This window comes from Tetrao urogallus, assembly GCF_951394365.1.
Source record: "Tetrao urogallus genome assembly, chromosome: 13".
NCBI lineage: Eukaryota > Metazoa > Chordata > Aves > Galliformes > Phasianidae > Tetrao > Tetrao urogallus.
This window is the reverse complement of record NC_136826.1, coordinates 10,246,727-10,268,195: the sequence shown is the minus strand read 5'-3', so window position 1 is coordinate 10,268,195 and position 21,469 is coordinate 10,246,727. Positions and strand designations below refer to the sequence as shown.

At 35.9% G+C, this 21,469-nt stretch overlaps 1 protein-coding gene across 2 annotated transcripts in view; it reads left to right on the top strand.

The window, feature by feature from the left end:
* RPS6KA6 (ribosomal protein S6 kinase A6) overlaps positions 1-21,469 on the top strand; it is a gene marked incomplete at both ends in the record, with an annotated part of 34,911 nt that overhangs the window by 4,848 nt on the left and 8,594 nt on the right. The window contains 12 exons of one of the 2 annotated variants that reach the window (XM_079541885.1): positions 3,606-3,665; positions 6,988-7,104; positions 10,611-10,692; positions 11,346-11,426; positions 12,368-12,447; positions 15,200-15,306; positions 15,566-15,603; positions 16,654-16,796; positions 17,570-17,640; positions 18,656-18,744; positions 19,257-19,321; positions 21,230-21,332. In XM_079541885.1, coding sequence (XP_079398011.1) covers positions 3,606-3,665; positions 6,988-7,104; positions 10,611-10,692; positions 11,346-11,426; positions 12,368-12,447; positions 15,200-15,306; positions 15,566-15,603; positions 16,654-16,796; positions 17,570-17,640; positions 18,656-18,744; positions 19,257-19,321; positions 21,230-21,332 — 1,036 coding nt within the window. Of the gene's footprint in view, positions 1-3,605; positions 3,666-6,987; positions 7,105-10,610; positions 10,693-11,345; positions 11,427-12,367; positions 12,448-15,199; positions 15,307-15,565; positions 15,604-16,653; positions 16,797-17,569; positions 17,641-18,655; positions 18,745-19,256; positions 19,322-21,229; positions 21,333-21,469 lie in introns of those variants that run through there. The other variant, XM_079541886.1, reaches the window with a different exon arrangement.

The following is a 21,469-nucleotide window of genomic DNA, read 5'->3' as shown; positions in this document are numbered from 1 at the left end:
TAAAATGTCCTCAGTGTGAAAGCATTATATTTAGTTAGATAGTTCAGATCTTTGGTAATTCTGAGATTCCTCTGCTCTGCCACAATTGTCTGAGGGAAAGCATGTGCAATACTATGCAAACCTATTACTAGTCCTCAGAAGTTTAGATATTCTCCTGAGGTAATATGGTGTAGTTCCAACAAGTCATGAGACCCATTGCATTAAATTAGAAGGCAGGTTACACTGAGCTAACTCAGAGAGAAATCTGCACTACAGCATTGGGTCTCAGCCTGCACCTCTGGTAAGCTTCTTACCTGCCACCTTGTCTGACCTCAGCTTTGTTTTCATCTTTTTATGTAGTGACTTCTGTTAATCTTTATACTGATCAACAATGTGGAGTATTTAGTTTTGAAAGTTTCTATTTGGAAAGCGTTGATGTTGTTTGCCTCAGTGTCTGAGTTTAGTTTGTATCTTAGTGCAAGTTAATCTTCAAAATGCTTGGCTAATTGTAGAAGTTCAGAAGTACTGAACAGTAAAACGATTCAAGGATGAAAGTGTCTTTCAGAAAACTGGTACTTGTTTCCTTTCGTCTGGTCTCTATGAATAGAGAGTGTTTTCTAATTCTCAGTAATAAAGTCAATTTCTGTGTTCATAGATGTTCAGAAAGCAATTACACATTTAAAAGTTTAAATAGATCTGTCCTTTATATGTTTGTTTATAAATATTTGAGTTTAAATCACTAAAGGGGATCTTACTTGGCTCAAGAAGCAGAATTTTGCACTTTTTTCTGTAAAGGTGGGAACTGAGTGTGAATTACTTTTTTTCTTTTTGTAGAATGTGAGGCAGTGAAATCTTCTAGTTACTGAAATCTGACCAATAGAAGTAATTAGGCAGAGTAGTAATATTTTGATTTTTGTCATCGAATGCTTTTTAACTGAACAACTAGCAAGTTTGTGATTTCTTTAAACTACTAGCCCTTGGGTTGTGATATGATAGGCACGTTTAGTTTTTTCTCCTTTAAATGATGACCAGGATTCACAAACAAATAAGCCAGAAGTATAGTTGTCTGTGTGTCTGTCAGGCAGTGAAAGTAGATTGATTGTGCTTGAACATAAAATTCTTTGGACTCAAGGTTGGCGGGCATCCCAGTATTTGTAATTGTAGAGAGACTGGCTGGGGGGGAGGGGGAAGCAACAATGAAAGGGGAAAGTGTACGATAGGAAATTATTAATTAACATTGACATTTGATTATCTGCCATAAAAATCCAGTAACTTACTGTATTTGATTTGCTGTAATGTTGAAAGGATGCTTGCATGGCAAGCTCAGAAACTAAGCAGATCAAATAGCATACGGGTTTTTGATTCATAAGCTTGTTCCAGCAGCGATAGTGAGATTATCTGGAGTTAAGCCTCTGTTTCCATTGTGTATCTGCAGTCCTGGTGGCCAATAATATTGATTCCAGAGCTTAAATTTAAGTAACAAAACTTGGAAAATCTTTATCTTATTTAAAGAGTCAAAACGCATAGTAAATGAAGTGCAGGTCTGAGTGAGGAGTTGTCATGTTTCTGAATAGCTAGAGTGGAGTCCCTTTTCCTTGCTGTTTTTTGGACAACTTTGATGGGCTTCATGTTAGTTTACACTTGAATCTATTCTATGAAAATTGTGAAAATAAATGAGATAGCACTGAGGCATTTGAAATGAGATTGGCATTTGTGTCTGAACTTTTGCATCTTGCAATTAATTAATTCATTACTAAGTATAGTGGGTGTTCCTTTCTTTCCAAGTATCTAACCAAAAGAAGGCATGCAAAAAGAAATTATGCAGCACAAGAAATGCATTGGCTTCTGTAGTGTGTGCAAGGTTTCTGCTTCAGGTGTAGTAGGTTTGTGAATCCCCTGGGAGAATCGAGGGGCAATGCATGATGCATATACATGACCAACAAGTGCTAAATATGCCAGCTCTTGTTTAAGCAGGTGGATCTTCTGTTATATACTCATCTGGATTTGTAGTTAATGTGAATAGTGTGTGTTATTTATGGTTAAAATAAATGGAAATACAAAGAAGAGCTGGAGTAACCAAAGCCTCATACTGTGACCTCGGATTACTTTTGTCAGTGAGCATACAGTCTAAAAATAAGTGCTAGCATCTTGATACAGAAGTTGGAGATCTAGTGTATCAAAGTCATTAATTTAGGACACTAAAGGCTCTCAAAGGTGTTGAGGTCAAATTTAGGCTCTCAAAGCCGTGTTTGAAATGAAGAGCCCTTCTGGGAGGAGCAGTGCAAGTAGTTGAGGATATGCTTAGATGACACAACCACAGCAGCATAAACCTGTCCTTTCAGCCTGACTTGTCTGTCAGGTTTTATGTTCTGTTCTTAAACAGGTATGGTCTGTACAGTGTTTTGAGATTCTTTGCAATTCTGTGTCTTACCCATCCACATATTAGAAGTTATACTGTATTTTGGCATCTTAGGCATGTATTTTACATAAATTCAAAAGTACAAGACAAATCTGTCATCACCTGGTCAAGAACTTACTTGCTTCAACTCCTGTTGTCAAGAAAAAGGTAGTTTCGAGTTTGTGTGTCTGATTTCTATTTAGTATTTTGTTATGTGGGATCTGTGCCACATGAAGGTAGTTGTGCTGAGCATTTAGCATAAACAAATGAGCAATTATCACTAGCAAAATCCATAGCTGGCTTCACCTATTTTTATCAGGTATTTCCAGTTTATAATTAATACTTCAGGTGCTAGAACAAAGCACGTCCTTTGAGTTTTATATTTTTTTCAGTTGTTGAACACCATCAAATTCTTTATTACTTAAGAAGACCTTAAACTCAAGAACTCAATTTATAAATTAAACTTTTTTTATTGGTGATTGAAGTGGGGGCATTGTGATTATTCCCATTTAAGACCATGCCACTTATTTGCTTCTCTCCAGAGGCATATTGTACCTTTTGCCTCTTGAAGGTATTATTTTGGTAATCAATCAACCAATATTTTAGTATACAGATCTGCAGTCTGTGAAGTACTCCACCGGAGTTTGAATACCTTGTTTGCTAGGTATTTAAATCATCTTTGCTGCTACGTTTTTAGAGGAATCAATTTTTTTTCAATTACAGAAATAGGTAATGAAATATTTTTTCTGCGAAGTAAGAATTCTGTGGTGCTCATTCCGTTCCACCCTCTCTAGTGCATGTTCTTGCTCCTTAAAATTGCTTCTGGTGGTTTTTTTTCTGTTTAAACTGGAACTTAATTTTCAGCAGCAGACTGCAGGAGTTTAGAAATGCATGTGAAAAGCATCTGCAACGTAGATTTTGTGCAGAATAGAAGAATTTTGTGTTAGCATCGTCTTGTATGAATGGTATCTGCAGTTCTTAGAGAAGGAATTCTAAACTAATTCAAATTAAATACCACTGAAGTGACACCTACAAAGGGATCTATAAAAAGTAGTAGTAGTTCTTGTTTAAAACTGAAGTTTTAAATTACAGAACGGAGACCAGCAAATTTCACGTGTTCTAAAATGTAAACTAGTCACATTAACTATTTTTTTTTTTTTTCCCAAAAGTATTTCATCTTGCTGTATTTTTCTTCTTCTTCCTCTATCCCTCTCCTTTCCCTCTCCAGCTAAATGGCCTTAAAATGGCAGACGAGCCTATGGAAGAAGGTGAACCATATTCCTACCATGTAAGTATATTTGATAGATGTTCAGCTTAAACACTTGTTAGCATAACTTTCTTTTGAAGAGAAACATATATGTTGTCTGCTCTGTGGGTTTGGAACTTGTCATTTTATTTGACCAGGTGTGAAGAGATTCTGTCTCTAAGATTTTGAAAATCAGCATTTGTGTGGGGGCCTAAATGGCTTGTTTGAGAAAGCTGGTAATGTGAGGCAGTGCTTTATGGAAGGCAGTTCCTCTGTACTGAAGAGAGCATTTACAGAGCATTTACAAGCTCAGGAAATATTCAGTCCAACCTTGAACCTTTTATACACTGTGTTTAGTGCTGCTCTTGCTATGGAAGAACAGATAATGGTGTGTTTCTTGCAATGTGGTTGCTAACGTTTATTTTGAAGATAGCAATTCATTTTTGTAACAATATGTTCATTTCACATTTATGTAGAAATATACTGGCTAATCCTTGTTTAGCAGGACTTCTGTCCAGTGCCTCAGTAACTTGCATTTTCAGGAGATGCTGAGGATCATTGTTCTTTGCATGGGAAAACTGTCTGCCATTTTTGAGCATACTCACCTTGATATTTTTAAACAGGATCATCGAAGAAGGTATCAAGTAAATCTTGCACGTTGCTTTGTATTGCAGCAATATATTTTTAATTACACGATTTAGGGAATAAACTTGGAGATAGGAAACAAACAAGCATCACGTTTCTGGTATGGAGTAAGCAAATAAACCTTCTGCCTGGTCATCATCTTTCACATAGCAGAGAAAGATGAGCAGTGGGCTGTGTGTCAGTCTTTCACTGCACATGAACCAAAAGGATGTTGCTGAGCTTGTTTGTTAGGTGCTTGGAGCTACATACCAGTCAAGCTGTAACTAATAAGATGGCAGAAAGCCATAACTGATTGTGGCATTTCTTTCAGCGCTTTGTCTTCTGTGTAAGCTGCTGGGAATAGATACCTCTTTTGCAAGGCAGCTCACAGAGGACAGGTACCTGAAACTGCAGATTTGCTACTTGAGCAGCAGAGCACATCAGAACTGAATTTGCAGTTGACAGAGACCAAACTAGAAGTGGAAGTGAAACTGGCTTGTATATTTGTTCAACTCTTTATCTGCTCATTTGCTATTGATGATGCAGAGATCTTTTTAAACCTCAGTCATGTCAATTTCTAGGGATTTAATGATAAATAGCTAAATAGTATAATAGTTAAAATAGTATAGACATCCTTCGTAAAGGCAAAACTACTATAAAAATCATCTTATACATCTCAAGTTAGTCTTTATTTGCATTGAAAACATTTTTCTCCTCAGTCACATTTAGAAATACTGTGCCCACAGCAACCAAATGTGACATCACAGGCTAATGACTGGAGGTGGGTGATAAATGAAAGAATAGAGGGACTCTTAAATATCTTTTCTCATGCGGAAGTTCATGGTATTAAGCAATACAAATTGAGATGTTGAGGTAAAAATACTTCTGAGTAGAGTTCACATGCTTCATAGAAAGAACTAGCAGTTAATATTCTTGTTCAGCCTGGTGTATAACAGAGGAACTGCTGCTTTCTGTCATCAGGTGATACAAACTGCTAGTATTTTTCCCTGCCGTACGTCCAAGGTTGTGGGTTATTTAAAAAAAAATCTTTAATGTAAATATATATCTGCACAGTCAGCAAGATGGACGGATGGATAGAATAAAGTTGGGATGTATGCACTGTAACATCAGTGTATGTCAGCTGTTTTTTTTTTTTGTGAAGTAAGAGGAAGTAAAGTAGCTTAGAGTGTTAATTTGAGAGTTCACTTTGTTATGCAGCAGTGCCTTCTGCTGACACCTACCTGTGCCTGGGAAGCAGGCCTTTTCCCTGATAGAGTGAAACAAGGACTGCTGGGGAGGGGAAAGGACTCTAGCAATACCACTACTGCACTATGGTTTGTGAATTTACAAGGACATTGCCCATACTTCTTCTCATTGAAGGAAATGCATCCACATTTGGATGTTCAGATTTCTGCCTGGATCTTATGTATCACATGACCTAGAGAATTGCATCTTGATATGTTTCAGTCTGATAATGTTGATTGTAAGCTTTCATGCATGGTCTTAAGCTGCAGGCCTTCCTGTAGCCAATCGTAGAAAGATGTTGTTTGTTAAAGCAGTCATTTGAAGTTCTCTGTCCGGTGGCATCCTCACTGAAGGAAAGCAATGCGCTGTAGACTGGGGGGTGTTTATTTCTTTTTTCTCCCCTGGTCTGCCTTTACTTAAAAGATTTTAAGGTGAAGAAAAGATAGGTAACTAATAATTTCTTGGATACCTTCAAGAAATGAAAGTACTACTGTTTCTCAGTTTGTGGGATTTTCTCTTGCAATTGGGTTTTATTTGCTGCACATGAGATATATTGGTATTTTTGTAGGACCAAGAGGTACTCTTGTGCCCCTTCTGCTTGCAAGCTCAGGTTGCTGTTGCAGACTTTGGCATATAATTTGAAGGGTGCTTATTTTGACATCTCAGTTGTTTGGCTTCCAGAAACTTCTTAGACCATAAGTTTTACAGAGCTGCAATACCTATTTTCATCCTGGGCGATTGTCTCTTCATGTTTGTAGCTGCTATGCCTTACTTTGCTAAAGACTAAGGCAGCAGAGAAAAGGTCAACAGAACGCTAAATCTGTCCCTACCTCTCAGCATTGCCCTCAGCTTTCTGAGGGAGGATGCCACACACAAGCTTTTCCATGAGCCCTGTACCTTAGAGAGCACTTCATCTGTTGAGAATCCTTTCATCTGTACGTGAGAATACATGATTCATGTATTATTTATGCTCTTCAAACAACATGGAGTCCTTTAGCTAGAGTAGTGGATGACCATATTTATTACTTGCTGCAGCAAAAAGCAATAATTATGTAAAATGACGAAATTCAATTTAGCTTTCATTAAGACTATTTCAGGAAAGGAAAGGATGGGAAGAGCAATCGCTGGGAAAATGAAAGGCAGCTAAAGCAAAGGTAAAGCACACAAGGATCATCTCGGGCTCAGTTTAAAAATCTGTGCATTTATTCTTTTCATGTAGGAAAACTCATGTTGCTCTAGTTGTAACATCTATGACTAGAGGATTCAGCTGCTATTCAACTGGGTGAGAATTTGATTTCAGTTTAGAAATTTTAAACTTGCATTTTTTTCAGAAAGTATAGATGGAAACCTTCCCATTTGAATGGCTTTCTTTTAGGCCTTATTACAACTTCAAATATTTTAATAAAAGAAAAGCAAGCATTTACTTGCAGTTCTAATAAGAGTTGATTAATTTAGGACTTTCCATTGTTGTGTCTTGTTTACTTTGAAATAATAGGATGAAGGAAGTGTGAAAGAGATTCCCATTACCCATCATGTGAAAGAAGGATGTGAGAAAGCAGATCCAGCACAGTTTGAACTACTAAAGGTCCTTGGTCAGGGATCGTTTGGAAAGGTAAGACAACAAATCTTGTTCTCATCTGATGCCCACTTTGAAACCAGCTTTGTCTTGTTAGTAGTAATGCTGGTAGGAGTGTATGTTACTAGAAAAGAAAGAATCTTTCTCCAGACCTGTCCAGACTTTGAACCTGGGAAGAATGAGATCAAGTACAGTTCTTGAGGAAGAATGACAGTGCTGTAGCTGAGTCACTGATAATATTTGAAAAGAAACTGACAAAGCGCATATTTTTCCAGTCTGAAGGTGTAAAGGGAGCACTATTTATAGCAGGACATCCTATCTTGTCAGATCCAGATAGGCAACAGCATCAGTCTCTAGGCAGAAGGACAAGTAGCAAATCCGTAGGAAGTCTGCCTTGAAAAGTTATGGCTTGCTTTGACTGAGCCACAGACATGCCTCTGTTCATCTCAATTGATGTCTGCAGCTACATGGAAGCTATGGCACCATAGCAAAAGATTTTAGCACTTGGTTTGAAGGCTTAAGGGTGTTTTTTATGCAACGGCTCTGAGGCATTCTGTTTGCCCAGTGCCATGGTTGTTTGAAATAAAATCATGCTATGCTATCTTCAGCTGTTTTGGGGCTCTTGTGTGGTGTGGACTGGATTTAATCTCTTCAATGGTCTCATGTTCTCTGTAGTTCTAATTGATGCTTGGGAGGCACTAGTGGTGCAAGAAGCATTGATGGACATGTACCAAATAGCTTCACTAAAAGATAAATCATCTCTGTACAAGTGTAAATGTTTGGTTCTTCCAGAAATGAGAAGGCTGTATTGATGTAGATACAGAGGAATGATTGTGGGAATTTGGAACTTGAACTGAAGTAACAATAAAGTAAATAACCTTGGAGGTGTTTCATTTTCTTTATTTTGCTGTATTTGTCAAGAGACCTTCAGTTACAGGCACTATGTGAGAAGTTATTTAAAAAGATTATAGAAGAAATGTGGCAATTCTCCTACTGTAATTTTTTATAATGTACTTCTTGCTGTTACATTGCAGACATGAAATTAAAAGTGGCTCACATGTTAATTTGAAACACTAGTTACACTATTAATCCTATTATATGAATAGCTAATTTATTTTAAAACCAGACTTTTAAACTAGATTTCTGCAACGCTTGTAAATTGTATTTTCTTCTTTGGAAAAATACATAAAGATGATTGCTCTTTTGCTGGTTTTGTTTTTTGTTTTTGTCTTGTGGCAAGAACAAACCTCTGAGTTGCGTGAGAGGTGAAAAGTAATTCAAATAATTAGGAAGCCGTCCTTTGAATAAGTAAGAGGTTAGAAAATAGCCTTTAAAGTAGTTTCTTAATATTTCTTAAGCTGTCAAACATTTCTTTACCTGAGAGAGTTGGTATATTCAAATCCTTTCTGTGCTTTGACTCTTTAGTCATTGTGGCTCCATGCTCTTATTCCTCTGAACTTAAGACATCCAAGCTATCTCAGGGTTCAGCACATTTGGTACCAGACATCCTATCCCTGACTCGGGGAGTTTCTCATTTTACAGTTCTCAGAGTTCTGATAGCTTTAGGAATGCTCTTGCTTAGAACCTGGTGAGCTTGGTGAGATGTCTGTTTGGAAGCTTTTTAAAGCCTGGCAGTAGTTGGTTCAGGAACCAGTTTTAAGAACCAGGTGGTTACTGTCATGTTTCAGAACAGGACTAGTTTTATCTAGTGTTTGTTGCTTTCTGTTTAGAAGGGAAACCAATGAAGATAGGTGCCTGCTGCCTTGGTGATACGTGGTTTCTCTCTGCAGTTCATACCTCCCAGGCCTTTTCTTTCGGATTCAGCAAACACAAGGCTTGTTTCCTCTGGCCCAGTGTACTGCTACAGCATCTGAAATGAAGGATTAAACATCATGTCTCTTACTGAGCTTCTCAGTTCAACTTCTGATAATGTTCTGAGACTTCAGTGTCCAGTCTGCTGAAGATGGTCTTTGATTAGCTTATGCGCATTGCTTTGTGCAACATGTCTGTTTTAATTTGCACTTCACAGTTGGACAGGCAGCCATTGCACCTCTGTGAGATGTGGGATTAGGTGAATTTGTCTGTGAATTAAATGGTGCTGAAGGAATTTTCACAGCGGCATCTATTTTAGGTCCTTATTAGCTAGTATTTGCAACTAGAACATGAATTCCTTACGTGATCAGAAACTGCTAGATATTAAGCATTAGAATATTTGTACAGGCTTATTGATGTTTTAATTTGTAATGTATTGTGAGTATAGTAATCTTATCTGATGTTTGAGTTACTGCCTTGACTATTTGAGCATCAACATGGAGCAGTGCTGTAGGTCAATCATTAGGCAAAACATTAATAAAAGCTTGATAACCAGGAAATATGATATGACTTCTTATTTCAGGCTCTCAGTAGAAAAAAATCATTTCTTCCAGCCCTACATGACTTCGTCAGTTATGTAGACAATGTATGAGATTCTGATACCAGAATGAGCTTACAAGCGCGTCTCTTAACAATTTCTAGATATTTAATCACTTCTAAAGAAGCATATGTGTAAATAAATCAAATATCAAGGAAAATCTGAGTCTAAGTAATACCAGAGACAATTTGAGGTAGTTCTTCATATTCTCTTGTTATTTGAATATATAAACTAAGAGGGGGGGGGAAAGTTGCTCAGAACTAAATTGTTATTATAGTAGCAATTATTAAGAACAGAAGCACTTACTAATCAATTTATAAAACTGAAAGACCTAGTCATTAGAATATTGGTGGAGATGCATGTATTCGTGCTGCATTTTCTAATTAACATTATAAGTTTCTTAGTGTTAGGTTATATACCATATAGTGTAAAAACCCCTTTGGTAAGAGTGGGAAAACCTGTTGCTGTATCTTTTTCAGAGGGAGGGATTGCTTTGATCACAAATAGTAAGGTTTCCTTGCCTTTCTCTCACCATTCTTACAAAACTGATTAACATAACATGATGTGTACTTGGATCTCAAGTCTTAAGCCTCAAAAATCTTAGACTAAGCAGTGGCAGACCAGATAGTCCTGCTATAGTTGTTTTCAAGGAAGTAAGAAAACCTCATGCTGTCCAGGTATTCTATTTGATAAACACCTACTGGCTATAGGAAAGAATGTACTGTTAAAGAAAGGTCTGTGTGCTTAAGAGAACTTGGTAGTGTATGTGCCTTTAACTTGACCAAGGTAGTGCAATTTTGTCTTTTCCTTAGAAGTGAATGCTTAGGGAAGAATACCAAAAGTTGTCTGAAAGTAGTAAGAGGCCTGCAAATGCTTTGTGGTAGTTTTCTAGTTGCTTATCAATCTTGCTTACGCAAAAGGTCTTGTTGCAAATGTTTCATCTTTTCATTTTGTGGTGTTCTTGAGGAGTGGGATGGTGGCTAGGGATATGTTCTCTGTTCTCTGTCAGTACTGATGAAGTTAAAAGTAAGTGTTTAAAAAAAAAAAAAAGAGAGAGAGAAAAAAGGTTGATTTTAATATACATGTAAAATATTTCAAGTTGTGATTTTAAAGGCAATGTTTATATTACTAGGTCTTCCTTGTAAGGAAAATAATTGGTCCTGATGCTGGACAACTTTATGCAATGAAAGTATTGAAAAAAGCTTCTTTAAAAGGTTAGTCTGTTTTACTTAAACTTCATAAAGTCGGTTTTAAATGTGTCTTAAAAAATAGTTCTTTGATAAAATACTTAAGAACAAAAATGTGGGCTCAAATCTGACCAGATGGCTTAATTATGTAGTAAAATGTCCTTTTTTCAGATTTTCAAACTGTATTATGTAATTCTGCTTAGTTTTGGGGTTTTTTTTTTGTATTAGTGAACTGAGTATGTGAGCTTAAACATTCAAGTTAAACTCTATTCTGGCTGAAATTCAAGTCATTAATTTTCACAGGTGCCCTAGTGAGGTAACTTAGAGATTTGTGGCTTTCAGAAGGTACTTTAATGGAGGCAATCCCAAACAAATGGGATGCGTTAGTACTTGAAGGGGGATAAAGTAATCTTAACAGGTGGAACATATGTATTTAGTACAAATAGTTCAGAAGTTAAACTTAGTTAAAACAGGAAGCTGAGACAGGTAAGAAAGAAAAGTCAGTTTTGATGTCTGAAAACATGTTCCATGGAAGACTTAAAAGTTAGATATGCTAGGTAACAATGCTTTGTGCTGTTAAAAAGGTATAAGTATTTTGGACAGTAAAGATGTTCCAGATTTCTGTTCTGTTTGTATTACACCTATTAAATTTTGTTACTGGTGCTCTTTTTTTTCCTCAGTTCGGGATAGAGTTCGTACGAAAATGGAGAGAGATATATTAGTAGAAGTAAATCACCCATTTATCGTCAAACTGCACTATGGTTGGTATTTTGCTTCAATTTTTTCATTACTTGAAGTGGTTTTAGCAACCTTCAGTAGCAAGGCTGAGAAAAGAATGCGTGTGTGTGTGTGTGTGTGTGTGTGTGTGTGTGTGTGTGAATATGTATTGTGGTTTAACCCAGTGAATTGCTTAAAAAAAAAAAAAAAAAACAAACCACTAAAACTTTAAAAGCAAAAAGAACAAACAAAGCAATCAGGTTGTGCATCAATTGCTCACCACCTGGTGACTAGTGCCCAACTAGTCCCTAAGCAATGGCAGCCCCCCTCTTGGCCAATCCCCCAGTCTTACTATTCAGCATGACTCCATGTGCCATGGAATATCGCTTTGGCCAGTTTCGGTTAGCTGTTCTAGCTCTATGCCCTCCCAGCTCCTTCTGCCCCCAGAGCATCCTTGCCTGTAGGGCCACATGAGAAGCTGAAACACCCTTCTCCTGTGCAAGCACTGCTCGGCAACAGCTAAACAGAAATGCATTGTCAACTTTATTTTCATCCTAAATCAACAACACGACACTAGGAAGAAAATTAACTCTATCGCAGGTGAAACAAGAGCCTTATTAAATTTTCAATAAGGTACTTTTGAAAACTCTTCTTAAGAGTTCTGCAGAGACTTCTACATTTGAGTTAGACCAAAACAGCCATTAACGTACTTAGTTTCCCTGTTTGGCAAAGGAGAAATTAAACAATATTGTTTTAACAATCTCTTATGACTAAGATTGTGTTCTTGTGAAGAAGCAAGCAAGGAGTCATTGATTAAAATTAAGCCTTGATTAGCAACTTATGTAAATTTCATGTTGGCTACTGAATTGTCAGTTCCAAAACGAAAGCATTGTTTCATCGAAGTCTCCTTGTTGTAAAAACATTCAGGTATGTTTGGTAGTTCACCTTCGTCACACACAACTGTTGATTTTTATTTTTTTGAAAGCCTTTCAGACTGAAGGGAAGCTATATTTAATATTGGATTTTCTCAGGGGAGGAGATGTATTCACACGATTATCCAAAGAGGTAAGTACCTACAATTTTATCTTAATTCAGTGTTGTAGAAGTTGCCTTTGACGGTATTAGGGTTCTTTTTTTTTTTTTTTTTTTTTTTCCCTTGCTGGTTGCCCTCATTATTCTGGTCATGGCCAAGTTTTGAAGAACTTCGTTGGATTTTCCTTGCATATTGCAGAATAACAAGCTGTAACCTTAAATGTTTATTAGCTAGCAGCCTGAGCTTTTCTCTGGTATCTACAAGGGCCAGTTCTTTCGTCTAAAAATGTTTTGTTGCTTGGAAACCCAACTGAAGTAAGTTAAAATTCAACAAGCAGTTATATAGTTCTTGTGCTTGTAGTCAGTGTAGATGTTCCTTGAAACCTGCATCTCTGAGAGATTTCTTCTGCATTGTGAAATAAATCCCAGTGTTTAATCTCTCAAAGTTTGAGCATTTTTGAAGGCACTCCTCTGCCATCTAACTTTGGCACATAACTGGAGCTATAACTTTTCATTTATGTTGCTTTCTTGGGAGAGAGTTACGGAGGAGGAAATGTGACACAGCCTGCCTCTTCCTTAGATTTGTCATCAAGTATTTTTTGTATTGTATGTATTTGTATTACCATATTTAAGATTTCTTTCTACAAACCATATATAAAGCTCTAAATCTTTAATGCAAAGTTGTTGGAAAATTTTCCATTTAAAGAGCTTTTCCAGCGTTTTTAAAAAATGTAAATACGGAAGAAGTTATCCACTTTTTCCTCATTTAGGAAAGTATCTATCTGATTTGTTTTCTTTAATGGCATAGAGGTGGAGGTGGTTGTATCCTCAGTACCTAAGTCCATGAACTCCTCTACCCTCTTCCTATTTGAAAAAAAATATAAATCAAGTTTTACTAAATGTAATTTTTTTTTTTTAAGAAAATTGTCCTTGGTAGAACATTGATCATCTCTAAGAAATGAGCTCTATTAATTTAAAGTTCTAAAAATAAAGATTAAAAACTCTGTTAAGGGAATAGACATACTGTAGAAAGGATTATTGGAACTCTAGGTAGGAAAGGGGTCTGTCTCTGCTTTGACATAGACTGTCTGATTATAGAGGATGTTCTAGTAGAGTATGAAGAACTGTTCTTCTGCACTAACACAGCTAGGATTACTGACTATACTTTAATTAAGGGATGCAAGTTTATCTGTAATAAAGATAACTAGATGGCTGAATCAGCTGTGTACTCCCCTCAGGTATAAAGAATTAATGATTGTGAGGTTATTCTTACTAACTTTATGCTTTTTTGAGGACTTCAGTTACCTGTTAAAATAGCTTCTAAATGTTTGCTATATCTATGCGTTAGAGGAAATGGTGCCTGTTTTCTGTTATGAGGAAAGGATGTTTTCAAAAATGCCTGTAATGCAAAGACAGATACATATGAATGTAAATTCCCCACAGCATTTCATACTTTCTATATGAGGATTATTTTAAGTTAATTGGGTTTAGTATGAGGTTATTAAAATGCTTTTGTTGGTGTTCTAAGTTCTAATGCGGGTATGGGAGTTTCAACTGTGGAAATTAAATGAGTAGTTAATGAGGTTTTCGTTGGTAAAATTTAATGACATTGACTTGCATTATATTTAATTTAACACAAAGTAGTTTTTGAATGAAATTATTATTCCAAGGCTGTGGATTACCACTTAGCATTGTTATATGTTGAGATTTGCATTTTGAGTGTTCCAAAGAATAATGTTATCTTTCCTTTTTGGATACAAATGAAAGAGTCAACATTGCTCTTTTAAAAAAAAAAAAAAAAAAAAAAAAAGTGAAATTTCTTGTGTGCTGTTTTTGTCATGTAACAACTTTATAATTCATACAATATGAGTAACTGACACTGGAAATTGGAAACATTGCTAGTGCAACAGATTATTTATTGTGCAATTCAAAGTACTGATCAGTGTACTACTAAATCAGTAAGTCCAATGACTGTAACATTAAGTCTTATTACTTACTGTGCAGTTGAGATGGCTATTTTTGTTGCTAGCTCTTTTGAGAAATAGAGAATAGTTGACTTAATTTTTGGAATTGAATTTGAGGTTTTAAGCTTGAAGATTATTAGTTTATCTCATAATATCTAGAACTCGACAAAAGCCAAAGCAGACACAGTTATTGTATATGAAAATTAGTAACAACCAGCTGAGTGTTTTGGACAGAAAAAAAGCATCTCTATAAAATGCTGGCTATGCAAGTTCAGTCGGTTGTTCAGTGTCTTGGTAGGGCCTTTTAAATTTTAAGAGGGGAATAGGCTCTTCAGATCCTACTGCTAATTTTCTCATCCATTATTTTCACAAGATGTTTTACTTTACGTCTAATTTTTTTCTGAATGCTTTTAATGGCAGTTGAGACACCTGGTGATAAAGGCAGAAAAATGGCTGCTTATATAAAAACTTAGGATGCAGTGGTAGGCAACTGTGTAGGATTGTGGCTGAAGGAATCCTAGAGGTCAGTAACACCAAATACAACAATTAAGTTAATTACCTTGAAAATTAGCCAATGCTCCGTGGTAACTGCAGTTATTTTTAAATATTGCAGATAGTTCTTTTACTTGATGGTTATCATGATGATTAGTGTGTATTATCATATAATATCTGTTAGGTAAATTTCTGAATTATCATTTTATAAGTTACTGCTAAAGCTTGTTTTGAAGTTAAGGCAGATAGGAGAATTTTTTTTTTTTTTAGATTACAGTTTTAAAAATTGAAGACAAGATCAGAAGGTAAATCTATACAGTTCTTATTAGGTTATGTTTACAGAGGAAGATGTGAAATTCTACCTCGCAGAACTGGCCCTTGCTTTGGATCACCTTCACAGCTTGGGAATTGTATACAGGGACCTGAAGCCAGAAAAGTAAAGTAAAATGTATTTTACCACTCTTACGTGTATTTTGCTTGTTTGCTTTGCGTTTTCTGCTATAGTAATGTAAAAATTTGAAAATATTTTGGTAATTTTTCTAAAATAAAATACATCTGTAACTTAAATGTAATATTGACTTGTTAATTTAATGATGGATGTTGGAGGAGATAAAAATTATGAACTACTACATTTTAAATGTTACATGAAATATTTCTGTTTATGTCTATTGGTGAATGTGAATTTTAATTTTCAGCATTTTGCTTGATGAAGCAGGACATATCAAGCTAACAGGTAGGTAACATTTATTAGTACAGCACTTTCTGCGTGTGTGTGTGTGTGTGTGTGTGTGTGTGTGTGTGTAAGCTTAATTAAGAACCTAAGAGATGTATAAGTAATAAATGAGGCCAGTCTGGTTAAAAGTTGCTGGTGGAGACTTTTCCTTTTTGTGTTCTTGGTGTAAAAAGGCTTTTAGATTATTATTATTATTATTGTTATTATGTTTTGGGCTTATCACCGTTTTAAAAAAAAAAAAAAAAAAAAAAAAAAAAAAAAAAAATTAGAAATTGCAGTAATGTGCTTTACAAGGAACAATGGAAATATATTATCTAGAACTGAAGGATTTGAATATGTGGAAAATATAAATGACTATGCATTTCTAAATATACTGTTTCACTTTAAATGTAATAAATTTCATTTTATGTTTTGGTCTGTAGATACTGCTGTTAGATTCTGAGTGAAAAAAACTTTAAATTCTCAAAGACTTAATGATGATGGAAAATTATAAAAGGCAACATTTTAAAAATTCTACACAATATACTTAAATTCAATCTTAATTCTTCCTTTTGAAAGCAAAGACTCATTAGGAATTCTTTCCCTCTTCAGAGAAGGGAACGCTGAGAGCCTTGTCTTGAGAATTGAACTAACATCAGGGACTTTTTCCATCATTCAGTAATACAGTCTACCTTCTACAAAATGCATTTATTTGTAATATTTTTGTGTATGAATTAAGCAGGTAGTAAGTAGGAAGTGAAAATTTGTTTATTGTAAGGCTCCGAGTATGTAATGTTTAAAATACGGAGTTACTAATATTTTGAGTGGTAACACTGATGGCTAATCACTACTTTATAGAATGTTTCTGGCATATGGTAAAAAATTGGTAAATTTCTGATGTCTCTGGATATCTGCAGTGTCTTGTTTCATGAAGGATTAGGATAATGACACAGTGTTCTTATAAGCAAGCAAACAAAATCTGTCAACGCTTTTATTTTGATAAGCTATTTACAGTATTGCTTTCTCTTAAAGTTCTTTACTGGCTGTGTTCTTGTAATGCTGTTGTTGTAGATTTTGGACTCAGCAAAGAATCAGTAGATCAAGAGAAGAAGGCCTATTCTTTCTGTGGTACTGTAGAATACATGGCACCGGAAGTAGTAAACAGGCGTGGGCACAACCAGAGTGCTGACTGGTGGTCCTTTGGTGTTCTTATGGTACTGTATGCTTTGCTGCTTACCTGGCTTAAGGGTCATAAATATGCTGCCGATGTTTGAAATGAATGAAATAATGCCTAGAATAGATTTGTCCAGATTCAAGGAAGCTTAAGTGAGGGAGAGAGAAGTTGACAACTGAAGAGCTACTGAAATAGAAACTAATTTGAATAAAACTTTATAGCTGCACAGCACTGTAAGGAGTACTTGCTAGGAACCAAAAATCATGTACACGGTCCATTTAGTTGCTCAACAGTTGTCATAGTGTGAAACTTCAGTTTGTGTATTTATTCTCCATGCTACTTAAAAGCATAGAGTAAAAATGGATTATTAATTGTGTTTTTGTAAGTGCCTAGCAGGCTAATTGTAGTGCAGCAGAGCAGTGAGCCAGTAATGCTAGCACTTACATGTTTGCTGTAATGTGTTAGAGCATCAGTGTGAAATATACGCATTGGCATTAAAAGTACTGTTTTAGAACTTGTTCTTCTTGCTGCTTTCATGGTACAGCAACATCTAAAGTAAGGTTACAGAAGGCATTTTGTTACTCTACTTAAAGTAGCTTATGTAAGATATTCCAACATTATCATTACCACATGTTTGCCACTATCATGTAAACTGCTGATTAAAAGCAATTTTGAGATTTATAGATTTTTTTAAATATCTTTAAAAGTTCATGCCAGTTTTCCTAATGTAGCAATGGGAAGAGTACACTGCTTAGCACTTGAAGCATCTGGGGGGAAAAAGTGTTGATTTAGATTAACATTTGTTCTTTTCAGTTTGAAATGCTTACTGGTACACTACCATTTCAAGGTAAAGATCGAAATGAAACTATGAATATGATACTGAAGTAAGTATATTTTATTACACTTTCTGAATTTCTAAAGAGTAATTTAAACACATGTAACAGCTCTTGCTTGAGAGTATTAAAACTGGAACAGAAACACAAGCTCCCTGCACCCTCATGCACACGGAAATAAGGTTTAGATCCTAGATATGGAAATGCTGCTGAGTATCTGCAGGAATTAAAATCATAGGGATGAACTTTTATTTTCACTGTAGGATGTAATGAAACATAATAATAGTACAGTGTATTAGAACAGCATTACTTGCCACTTCTGGTCTTATATATTGCTACTGTTACAGAATTCCTTGTTTTGTAAGCAGCAGTTAATCAGGTGTGTCTTTATGTACATATATATATGTACGGGGCACTTATGCGTTCACATTTTCATTTTACATTACCTCAGTTGCCACTTAAGTTGTCTAACAGGACTAACTGGGTAAGCTGGTAACTTCTAAGGGAAGCTGTTAGGCAAACGTTCTCACCTTTGTTTGTGCTTAGTTAACAAAGAATTTCCTTTGGACCACATGCAGAGCCTTGGGCCTTTTGAGGGGGTGATAGTTAAGAAAGGGATGAAGGAGCAGCTCTGTTAACATGGTAGTTTGCATTTGTAGTGTTGCTTACTGTGAAAGGTTCACAGTCACTTCAGGGGCTATTAGCTAGTCTAGTGATTTGGAATTTGAGTTTCTTCAAACCTTATGTCTAGTTTGGTGACAACATACTGGTGACTTGAAGATATTTTTGAACTGCTTACATGTTCCAAGACAATTGTTTTACTTAGTTCTAGCATAAAACTTGTTTAGGGGGCTCGGAGAGAGTATTATTTATTTTTAGTGTGTTTTTGTTTGCTTTTGGTAACCATTGATGTATAAGGTGAAAGTGAAAAGCTAATGAGTTAAATGTGTATACTGTGCAAGAATTTAGAATAAATCCTTAATGCATCATATAATGCAGTGAAGCCTGTATCCACTCTTCTCACTACGATAAATTTTGTTTTCTTACTTTTCATGTTTTCCTCTAGAGCAAAACTCGGTATGCCTCAGTTCCTCAGCCCTGAAGCACAAAGTCTTCTGAGGATGTTATTTAAAAGGAACCCATCAAATAGATTAGGTGGGTCAACTTGTTTGGATCATTGAAATGAAAGTCAGTGGGCTGAGTTTGTTACTTAAGGAAAACAGCTGCTGGGGGTTTTTCAAGCTTTGGTGTTGATGATCAGTAAAATTTGACTTCTGGTCCATTTCTTGGCAGCTTAGGTCATGAGTTCTTGCATCTGGCTAATGAATGATTATTTTCTTGAACCAGTGACTCTTTTAACATTGAGAATAAAACTGACCGAGTATTGACATTCTGTATTTATGGGCTTTGTTTATTCTCATGTACCTCATCAGGGAGGCAAATATGCTTAGTGAAGTATTTTGTATCCTTGAAATATTTCTGATTTTTAGCAGTTCTTCCTATGAAGAAGAAAAAAAAAAAAAAGAAAAAAAAAAAACCCCTTACGCAAGACTAAAAAAAAAAATAAAAAAAAAAAAAAAAAATAACAACTGAGCATCTTTTCATGTAATTTTGTTCAAAGACTTCACCCAAAAAGTGTTTTTTAATTGAGTATTTTCTTTGTTCAGGAGCCGGTTCAGATGGAGTTGAAGAAATCAAGAGGCATCCTTTTTTTTCTACTGTCGACTGGAATGTAAGTACAAAATGATCTGAATTATAGACATAATAAATATCTGAATAAAAGATAACACAAAATTATCTTTCAATTTGTGTATGTGTTACAGCTTACAGGTATTTGTATCTGAATAGGATACAGTAAATACTGTAGTACTGCTGACTGTTAACATTCAGGTTTCTGCTGTAATCTTGGTTGGATCTGGAGCTGTAGTGTTTATGGTATACAGCAATTAATTATAAAGTGGGCATTTAATTGTTCAGTAATTAAAGTTGCAACATTCTGAATTTTAAGCTGTCTCTTACAACATCTGTACTTGGTAGAGAGGGTGTTGGCATTCACTGTGTGCAAGAATCATTCTCTGGAATAAGCGTCCATCCAGTTGAAGCACGTCTCATGCCTTCTGTGCCAGGCACGAAACCTCGCTGTGACTGTCGTTTTCTTTGGCTTGACTGTAGTTAGCTGTAGCACACTGCAGTCTGACTAGTCATATTCCACGCAGTTGAAGTATTGATTGTGGTGCTCTGAGTTGATCAGATTACTGTCTGAGTTCATGGCTGCTTTCTTATGTTTTTATCACCTTGATGTGATGCCTTTTTTAGATGTGTTGCCCAGAAACATTCGCAACAAGTGAAGATACTCTGTAAACACTCCTTTGCTATAATACCTTTGAAAGGCTGGATGGAACAGTAGCTGTGCTGACTAGGCTACCTGCAATGCTAGTCAACACTGTGCTTAACTGTTTTAAAGCCTATTGTCATTGTCCTTCTCTTTTATTTACTTCTGAGAAGTTGGCTTTCTAGCTGTGCTTATGCAGCATCTCCATAGAGAGTCCAGATTAGCAAGCAGAGTTTTAAGTAATGGGAGTATTGTATATGAATGTACTTAGTGAGAGAAGGCTGTTTTAATATGGTCTTAAGTTAGCTAGTGTTTTTTGGAGAGGGCTGAGCTGGAAATAAACACAAGCAAGCAAATTCAAAAACTCTGCCGTTCTAACTCTTGTATTTATTTGGCTATGGTGGTATTGATGAACACTTCTGTGTGTTATTTCATTTTCTTTGGGATAAGTACAGGTCTTTCTTTCTTGTATATTCCTGGTTTTGGCTAGGGGGAAGTACGTTCGTTACTGAAATATTACCTGCAGAGAGGTCTGACAGTGCAAGACAAATGCCAAGAAAAAGCGTTCTCAGAACTTCCTGAGCCTAGCATGGGGTTTTGACATCATTTAATGTGAAATTTTCTGTAACTATAAACTAGACTTACATTGCTGGTTTGTTATCCTTTGGCAAAGCAATTTTTTCTAAAGCCTATCGAGTGAACAAGAAGAAAATGAGGAGCCTTTTCTTTCTCTCATTTAGGCTTAGTTGAGTAGGTCAGGAAAAACCTGTAATAGTTGCTTTGGGAATTGGCAGTACCTTGCTAAAAGGAATATATCTGTCACTTGTCAGAGCTGCTTCTATTCTGGGTCCAAGACAAAAGCAAAGGCTGTATCCCACATCTTTCCAGTTTGGATATTTTGGGATGGTAGCAACTGTGTGAAATGGCAATGAACTAGATGTGAGATGAAGATGGAAGATGCGCTGTGACCGTTCATCTGAATAAGCGAGAGAAGTAGTAGGGGATAAGCGGCAGCCTGCTGCCCTAGTTTGAAAAGTGCAGACTTGGTAGACAAAACAGATTCAGAAGAGCAAGAAAAGAAGTATTGTTTGACTTGCTGAGTAACGTTTCCATAATGTTTCAAATTGAAGACTTATAAATCTAACTTCATTTTTGCATGTGTATGTGCTTTTTCTGATTACTGTATTATTCACTCTTTCAGAAAACTGTTCTAATACAAGGTGATGCTTGAGTTGCCTTAGCTTGGTGAAATTACAGCAACCAAAGTTTCATTTACTCTTAATTATGACTTTTGTCATCCTACTACAGAAACTGTTCAGAAGAGAAATTCAACCCCCGTTTAAACCTGCTTCTGGAAAACCAGAAGATACCTTTTGTTTTGATCCAGAATTCACAGCAAAAACACCAAAAGGTAAATATGCGTATGCTGTTTTTAAGTTGGTGAGTGTTATGGGTTTATAGGGGTCAAATAAAATTTTTTAATGTGGTGTGTTCTAAATTAGGAGATTGGAGCTGGTGAGATGAATTTCATGATGTAAAATAAAAATA